The 9178-nt window shown below is 35.2% G+C and overlaps 1 protein-coding gene across 1 annotated transcript; it reads left to right on the top strand.

The window, feature by feature from the left end:
- The first annotated feature begins 5113 nt into the window (after positions 1-5113).
- On the top strand, positions 5114-8758 carry LOC113277294 (DEAD-box ATP-dependent RNA helicase 17-like). Its single transcript, XM_026526422.1, has 11 exons — positions 5114-5286; positions 5403-5702; positions 5897-5969; positions 6154-6263; positions 6351-6494; positions 6611-6719; positions 6897-7261; positions 7352-7425; positions 7503-7807; positions 7951-8200; positions 8305-8758. Exons 2-11 carry the CDS (start codon positions 5597-5599, stop codon positions 8584-8586), a joined length of 1818 nt encoding a protein of 605 aa, XP_026382207.1. The 5' UTR covers positions 5114-5286; positions 5403-5596; the 3' UTR covers positions 8587-8758.
- The last annotated feature ends 420 nt before the right edge of the window (positions 8759-9178 follow it).

The following is a 9178-nucleotide window of genomic DNA, read 5'->3' as shown; positions in this document are numbered from 1 at the left end:
GAGAATTTCTGCTGGAGTTTGTGAACTCCGTCCGGGAACTTAAGTCCGCGAACTTGAGTAGGTTATATCTAAAAACGATGTTTGTGAACTTATTCTTATATAAACTAAGGAATGCAAATTGTAAACCGTGGCTATATATTTCATGAACCGATTCGAGTGAATCAAATTGCATTCTTATATAAACTAAGGAATGCAAATTGCAAACGATGTTTGTGAACTTATTCTTCTTTGATTAACTGGAACTTCAATATTAGCTTCCTAGTTGGCGCGACAGTTTGTTGATGTTATTTCTTTAATAGGAATACATAATGTGATCATCTCGAATGCAAAAGATTTCATATCTAGTATTTTGAAGGAGGAACACGATATGTTTGAGATATGTGCTGGTGGTATGTATCATGTAAAACCTTTCCTTTTGACTCAAACTAAGTTCCTTAATATCCAGAATAATATCTTTGAGAAGGCTATGCAAAGTAACAAAATATTGTTTAAGATGCCACTATAATAAAGAAACTACTTGTATCTATTTTTAAGACTTAATTTTCAGAACATTTGGATATCTTGAGAGTGGCTTGACGAAAAAGGAAACAAAACAGAATTATGTATGTGACCTGGTATTTTGCATTTAATTCTGATATTGATTGATTGGAGTTTAGGAGATAATTTTTTTATTTTTTTGAAAACACTGGTCAAGTTGGCTTTTCTTGTGCAAATGATCATGGCTAGCTCTGTTGATAAGGAATGTTTGTTTATGATAATGATGAAAATGATAAAACTGATTTACCATTTGTGTCACTGAGTTTATGTGTTTTAAAGGGTTTAAGGATATTATTGATCTATTAATATGGACCATTATCATTAAGAGGATGGCTTGCACAACTGCTGAAAACAGCACGGCTGTTCTTTCAGCTGCATAACACATGATGAATTCCACCACTGGATACCCCAAGAAATGATTATCTTGAGACCTACAAAGAGTTACACATCCATGAAATTAATAGTTATTATGAATTTAAAAGTTTAAAAACTTTTCAAAAGAGTGTGAAGATTCGAAACTAATTTTGAAGTCTATAGACGATTCCACAAACATCTATAGAGTTAAAAACTTGTAAATTGAATTAATCATAGTAGTAGTAAATTAAAAATTGAAATCATATGACCAAGCAAGATAACAAAAGTAATCAAATTTTTTGAAAACCGATTTTGATACGAGTCAAATCATTAGTTGCCTCCAATCCTCAAAGCTCTTCCTGGAAAAGGATCGCCACCAAATTGCAAGTCACTTAATTAGGGGTATACCGAATTTTTCATTGATGAACTATTAATTTATTACCTACCTTAGCCCGTGACAAAAAACAAAAATACTCCATTTGGGTTCGTCGGGTTACCATTTTTTGGTTAGGAAAATTAAAGATCAAGTAAGTCATTTTGATAATATACAGTTTAGGTCTGTTTGTAAGCATGTAAATGAGTTATCTCACAATCTGTGTCAATATGCTATGCATAATAATATTGAGGGATGGTGGAATGCCTCTTTCCCTTCTGTTTGTATTTCTTCGAAACTAAGTCTAAATGGGAAACAATTTTCATGTCGCAATGCGGGAGAAAAATTGATTTCGCAACATCATAGTCGTCGGATATCAAAGATCTGACATCATATAACTGTGGACTTAACCACAATTAGACACACGAATTTAGATTGAACTCCCATATCTTTCATATATTCACTTTCCCAACTGTCTCAATTACCTAATATCTCATAAATTCAACTTCTTCGTCGTCACAAAAGCAAAGCTTCGCAAGGCATCTAACATGTCAAGTACAGTAAGTTAATTCTCTTTTGAACTTCGATCTGGTTTCAATGAAAATGCTTAATGTCGTTATTGATAATAAAAATGAGTTGATGTTATTGCAATCTTGTTATAGCAGTATAACAATCTCCAATCACCTTTTCTTATTGAAAAATTGATTAGCTTGTTGGAAAAATTGGGATAAAAGAGAGGATGAATAATCATAGAACGAAAAAAAAATTGTGTATCACTAAGCTTCAAGACCTTACGATTCTTTTCAGCAATTATTTCGACCCTTCCCAAATAATTGACGAGTACAATCGGTCAGCGAAATATTGCTTTCAAGAAACAATGAAGTCCTAACAACGTTGTTGGGTTCAAGAGTTGTACTCCCATGACCTGGCCAAGAACACACAGTTTATGAAATCTGATGATGCTTAATGAGAAAAGAAATCAGAGATTTTCTTGTGTTTTTCCATGCTTGAATGGAAATAAATCATCACTACTTATAGGGACTCATGCCTATTGGAGATGCCTTTTCATTTTCAAAATACACCAATAGTGTTTAATGGGAATGGATCTCTCTTGTGAACCATCACACCCTTTGGAGATGCATATTCATCTCCAACATAAATCCATTGCATCGATTCGGTATAGGACGCTCCCCATCGTAGTGGCAAACAAAAAAAAACGAAAACCATTTTATTTTCTTTGTTATTGAAAATATCCAACATAGCGTACCCAAGCTCATAATAAGCTAGTATTATTTTTATACCGAGAAAATGTCGACATCATTGACGAAGTACCGAGCTCCAAATAAAAAACTACCACCAAGTGTTATTGATTCATGTAGAAATAATTTGATCCCGACAACATATGAACAAAAATCTTAAACTCCGTCCCACTTTTTTTGGTTGTGGGCCTTGTGGCCACCAAAACATGAATTTAAGATCGTTAACAGGATTTAGTTTTGGTTTAGAGAACTTTCTTGTTTAGTCCAGTAAACCCGACCCGGATTGATGGATAGTCCAGCGGAAAAACATATTTACTCGCTAGTCCAAAAAAGTTTTGAAAAGAGTAAAATTACTCTACTAACCCTAACATATAATATTATGTATATTAATACATATGTTACTACATATTTAGTATGTAGTAATAACATATATAGTATGTAGTAATAACATATGTAGTATGTAGTATACTAGTAGTAACTAGTATACTAGTATACTAGTAGTAATATGTAGTAACTAGTATACCAGTAGTAACTAGTATTAGTAGTAATATGTTATATATTGATAATACATATTCATATGTAGTATGTTATATTGATACTACATATCAATATGTAGTATCAATACTGTTATGTTATGTATTGATACTACGTATTGATATGTAGTATGTTATATATCAATATGTAGTATGTTATTTATTGATACTACATATTGATATGTAGTATGTTATATATTGATATGTATTATGTTATGTATTGATACTACATATCAAAAAATTGTTATGTATTGATACTACATGTTACTACTAGTACTAGTTACTAGTATACTATATACTAGTATGTATACTAGTATAATAGTTACTATATATACTAGTTACTATACTAGCATACTAGTATAGTTTACTATACTAGTATACATACTATTAAAGTAGTATATTAGTAATAACTAGTATAGTAAAGTAGTTACCTAATTTACTAGTAACAAATTAGTAAGATATTTTTATTACTACTAGTATAGTACATATTAATATGTAGTATCACTGTATTGATATTACTAGTATGTAGTAACATACTACTAGTAACATTTACATGTGTTGATATTAATTAGACCTGGAAGGGTGTTTTAGGCATTTAGAAAATACACTTTATAATCTCCACGAAGCTTTTGGACTAGAGAGTAAATAATCTAGTCCAAAAACATGTTTTTGGACTAAAAAATAAATGTTTTTCACGGGTGGATTAGCCATTAACTGAATCATGAAAAATTGGACTAAACAGTAATTCCTACTTTGGTTTAACATAAATTATTGAACCGATGAAGAAGATACAACATGCAATGAACGATAAATGCTAGACATAACAATGTGGTTAACCCCTCCAGCACTAATCACTAAGGCTAGCTCTAATGGTTCTCCAAGATTCAACTTTTTTGGAGAATCCACGTCATCAAAATTCAACTTCCAAGCATAGTGGGAATTCAAGATTCAAAACAACAACGCCATTTGAAATGGCATCTGATGCATCAACCGTCAGATCACCAATACAATTATGAATCCAACGGTCTATATGATACTGATGTTTGACTTTCCATAAAGTATTTTCTAGACGCCATTTCTAATGACGTATGATGCTTTTTTGATACGCCATCCCTAATGGCGTGCCGGGGTTGGTTCCATCTCGCATCCAAGCAAACTGAAGTAGACTCTGGGAATCAAGCAAACAGTACACCCATAAACGACGGTTCTGGCTCCAAATTTTGGATCTTGGATACCCATTAAACTCAGCCAAAAAATCTAAATGTAAGATATGGGAGTTCACTCTAAAGTCGGGTGTCTAAATGAGGTAGCTTTTTAATAAAGTTCCAGGGTTTTTTCCCTTCAGAAAAGAAAAGAAATTTTTTTTTTGAGAGAAGCGGTACATATTGTTGGAACAGTGTGACAAAAACCAAATAAAGGAGAAGCGGTACATATTTTGGAGCCCAGCTTGTTGCTAGGCTCCCGACTAGTTTCTTGTCTTATGAGAATTTTTTTGAATATTAATTTTTAATAAAAAAAAAATGTTATTACTGCTCCGATTTGAGCATTTTGGTCATACGAATGACCTTTATAAGGACTAAGAGCAACCACAGTCGACGAGCAAAACCAAATATTTGGACCAAAAATTAACCACTGTTGAACGGAGTAAAGATAAAAAACTAGACTAAAACCAAAAACCAAACCATATTTGGTCTTTAGTTTGGTTTTGGTCGAGCGTAATTTCAAACTGAGCCCGCCGTGAGACGCAAATATTACTTGCGTTTGGAACGGGGTAGAGTTCTAATTGTCGTTCCACCATATTTGGAGTGGGGCGTAATTTCAAACTGAGCCCGTTAAAGTGGGGGCGTAATTTCAAACTGACCCGTTAGAGTGCGGGCATAATTTCAAACTGAGCCCCATAGTGTGGGCGTAATTTCAAACTGAGCCCCATATCAGACGAATCTTTATACACCCGCTTTTCCATATTTGCTCCTGCACCATAACGTCGCACCATGCACTAAACCCATTCCTTTTAGATTTTTTTGGTTTTTACTCTTTGGTTATCGTCCAGCACTGCAGTTGCTCTAAGCCTTGGTCTTTTAAAAGTTTGAACTTCTCCGACCGCCGTTACCACTGATCTTCTCCTTTTCTTCTTTATTCGGTGGTGCTCGAAGAAATTAAAAGCTAGAGAAAGTCCATCTAACTATATATCAGGTTTCCGCGAAGATTTGAAGATCCAGTTTAAACAACTGTAAGTAGCAAATGCTTCATAGTTCTTCAATCCTCTCTTTCTTTGGCTCTCTGTTAGAATTTCTCACTCTCTCCAATAATTTTTAATTTTTAATTGTGGTGATGCAATTTTTATAGGTGTTGAGGTTATGGGTTTCAACCGTTTCTCTGTGATACCTATAAGTAGCATTAGTCTACAGACTCAATCTTTTAGCTCAAGTTCTCATTGATTATGGGTTTTGCTGACGAGAATTGATGGAAATATGAGCTATTTTTCCAGACACTGTGAACAATTGTAAGAAAAGAAAAAAACTTGGATTGAAAAGCTAAAAATGGCGAAAAAAGGAGAAGAAGAGAAATCAAAAGGAGATGATGTGTTTGCGTCTTGTACTTTCTCTAGTTTGGGTCTTCAGTCTACCTTATGTGATGAGCTTAAAGGTAACTCTTTTTCTTTTCTTTATTCTGATGTTTTTGGAGATTTTTAATTGTTTCTGGTTTGAGCTGATTAAACTTGTGGAAAACTGAGGAAATACAATATGGGGCATGTTTTTGAGCTCAATTGATTCTGAAAGATATGAACTTTGAATTATTCTGTTAGTAAACTTTCAATTTTTGTTTGTGTTTTTTGATAGATAAGATGGGGTATGAGGCTCCAACTGTTGTGCAAGCTAAAGCTATTCCACTTATTCTCTCTGGGAAACATGTGTATCCTTTTTGTTGATTTGATTATTAGCTTTAGTTTCAGTTTCAGTTTTTGTTGTTGTTGATGGTGGTGGTGTGGTGGTGGTGACATTTGTTGTTTATATAAGCTTAAATTTTCAGTTTTGTGTTATTGGTGGCGTTTGTTGAATTTGCATTGTGGGTTTGAGTTCCTTAAGTGAAATTATAGACTTGTGAATGCGGCGACTGGTACTGGAAAGACGATAGTGTATCTGGTTCCACTAATTCATCATTTACAAATGTACAATCCGAGAATTGAACGGTCTCATGGAACAATGGGTACGTGTAAAGCCTTAATTCTGCGAGTTCGTTGTTTTAGAAGTTGGCAAGCTGGGATTGACTATGAGATTTTTTTTTGTTTTGAAGCGTTGGTGCTTGTGCCAACACGAGAATTGTGTATTCAGGTATATGAAATACTTCAAAAGTTACTGCACCGATTCCATTGGATAGTTCCAGGTTTTGTAATGGGAGGTGAGAACAGGTCAAAGGAGAAAGCCAGGCTTCGCAAAGGTATATAATATTGCTGATAGCTACTTTGTTTTCTAAATTTGGTAGTAGGAAGATATGCCCACAAACTCTTTTATCTTTGCAATATCGACACTCTCTTGACATGTGTTGCTTTACAGGAATATCTATTCTTGTGGCAACTCCTGGACGCCTTTTGGACCACTTAAAGAATACATCATCTTTTGTGCACTCTAACTTGCGGTGGATAATTTTTGATGAAGCAGATAGGTATTATCCTATTTACTTACTGTCTGATCTGCATCACCAATCCTATTTTCCGATCGTGGTCTTTTTGTTTTTTGTTTCTTGTAGCCATCAGTTTATGAGTAGCTAGATGTCTGGATGCGCTTTCCGCTTTTGATGTATATAACGTATCTAAGTGCATATCTGTTTGTATGTTGACAGAATTTTAGAGTTGGGTTTTGGTAAAGAGATAGAAGATATACTTAATGTTTTGGGTTCCAAGAAAAATGGGTCCGATGACAAGACGGATGGAGCGTCAAAGCTTCCTAAATTCCCTAGGCAGAACTTGTTATTGTCAGCAACTTTAAATGAAAAAGTAAACCATCTAGCTAATATTAGCTTAGAAAACCCGGTTCTGGTTGGTCTTGATGAGAAGAAGAGTTCTGGTGAAATGCAAAAACCGTCACATAAACATCTAGGGGATTTGATATCTAATGACGATGTAGAGTCTGAACAACCGACACTAAAAAGTGGTTCAGATGCGGGCTATAACCTACCAGCTCAGTTAATTCAGACATACGTAAAAGGTACTCTTTCTGTTTACTGGAACCAGGCAAACACTTCATGCGTAATATTGGTACCACATTTTAAATTGCACTTCTGATTGTATTATACAGTGCCCTGCGGTTCCCGTCTAGTGGTTCTTCTGTCCATTCTTAAAAATCTTTTTCAGAAAGAACCTTCTCAAAAGGTGTGTAACACATCAACTCCTTGGTCGTTTTGTCTTCGACTTGCAACTTGATGTGAACTGATTTTGTTATTGGACAGATTGTGGTATTCTTCTCAACATGTGATGCTGTGGATTTCCACTACTCACTCCTAAGTGAATTTCAATTGTCCTCCGACGCGGAATCAGGAACACAGCAGAAACAGAAATTCTTCAGTGGTAAACTTCTACGCTTACATGGTAGCATGGAACAGGAAGGCCGTCGTACCTCGTTTCAGGGATTCAAAACCGATAAATCAGCCCTTCTCTTATGCACAGACGTTGCTGCAAGAGGGTTAGATTTTCCGAAAGTGAGATGCATCATTCAGTATGATTCTCCAGGAGATGCTAGTGAATACGTGCACAGGTATGTATATTTCATCTTTTATGGGATTCCTAATCAACAATTTAAAGACGGAAAAAAACGGTGTGGATGCTTTTCCTACATGCAATAAAAAGGTTATGATGGATAATTATCTTATCTGGCATTGTTGCTGCTGTGGTTTTCAGAGTTGGAAGAACAGCTCGACTCGGAGAAAGAGGAGATGCATTGTTATTTTTACAGCCCGTTGAAATGGATTATTTAAAAGACCTGGAAAAGCATGGTGTGTCGCTTAAAGAGTATCCTCTTCTCAAGGTCCTGGACAGTTTCCCAATTACTGCTCAGAAGCCTCAGCATGTTAAGAAGTTTGTACCATTGGAGTTGCATCCATGGGTTTTGATTCTGCAGAGAGCACTCGAATCTTTCATTGGTGCAGAGGTACTTCGCAATCAGTTGCTGTTTATCTCTTCCCTTGTCAATGACAATTTACAGTTGATGTTCATTTTGAATTGGCTCAAAACTGATCTGGTTTCTGCTTTCAGGAAAAGATGAAGCAGATGGCGAAGGACGCATTTTGTTCTTGGATACGTGCATACACAGCACATCGTGGCGACCTGAAGAGGATTTTTATGGTGAAGAGACTTCACTTAGGACATGTGGCGAAGAGTTTTGGGCTCAAAGACCAACCTTCCATGGTTGGGAGAGCATTCCAAGTGCAAGCTAAGAAGAATAAGAAAGATCTGAAGCATCACAAAGGGCCAATGAGAAAGAGAAAAGAATCTGGGAAACCTGAACATAACCAATCTAAACGAAGAAAACAGTGAGACAGGCAAGATGAACTGACAGAAAAGGTTCGCTATACTGTCCTGTTGCTTTTATATTGTAACCTTGTTTTTTTCTTTTTCTTTTCCGAGTCTTGTATTTACTTGGAATTAGCAGTATTGGCTGCAGCAATTTTGATTTGGTATAAATAAATTTTATATTAAGGTACATCTAGAGTAAACAATTGTTTATCATCTTGGGCATGTTTTCCTAGAGTAGTTCAGTTGAAGGACTTGAATACTTTAACGTATGTTCTCAAAAAAATTCTAATTGTGATCTTATCAATTCTTCACATTCAAAATCAATTCTTCTTTGCACCCTTTTCTGATCTTATCTTTCTCTCAATTTTGATTCACATCTTTGCCATTCTTGATTTCTTGATCTGTTTTTTACAAATCTTGATATCAAATTCTTTCATGTTCATGCCTAGAGATATAAGCATCTCATATTCCCTCATGGCAGCAAGGGGATCATAGACCTGGATAGACTTTTCCAATTTTTCTAATGCCAATCTTGCTGCTGCCCTGTCTCTTTGTCTTTTCAATTTGGCCTGTCGCATCTTAAGGGAATGAGATCTTTCATCCTGGATTAATA

The sequence above is a fragment of the Papaver somniferum genome, chromosome 5, assembly GCF_003573695.1.
Source record: "Papaver somniferum cultivar HN1 chromosome 5, ASM357369v1, whole genome shotgun sequence".
NCBI lineage: Eukaryota > Viridiplantae > Streptophyta > Magnoliopsida > Ranunculales > Papaveraceae > Papaver > Papaver somniferum.
The sequence above is the reverse complement of the archived record's forward strand: the minus strand, read 5'-3'. Positions and strand labels throughout refer to the sequence as shown.

Excerpts from the sequence above, each read along its gene's own strand:
- LOC113277294 (XM_026526422.1), top strand. The coding sequence starts at position 5,597 with ATGGCGAAAAAAGGAGAAGAAGAGAAATCAAAAGGAGATGATGTGTTT. Across the intron at positions 5,703-5,896 it reads CTTATGTGATGAGCTTAAAG|ATAAGATGGGGTATGAGGCT; the intron begins GTAACTCTTTTT and ends GTTTTTTGATAG. Across the intron at positions 7,426-7,502 it reads AGAAAGAACCTTCTCAAAAG|ATTGTGGTATTCTTCTCAAC; the intron begins GTGTGTAACACA and ends GTTATTGGACAG.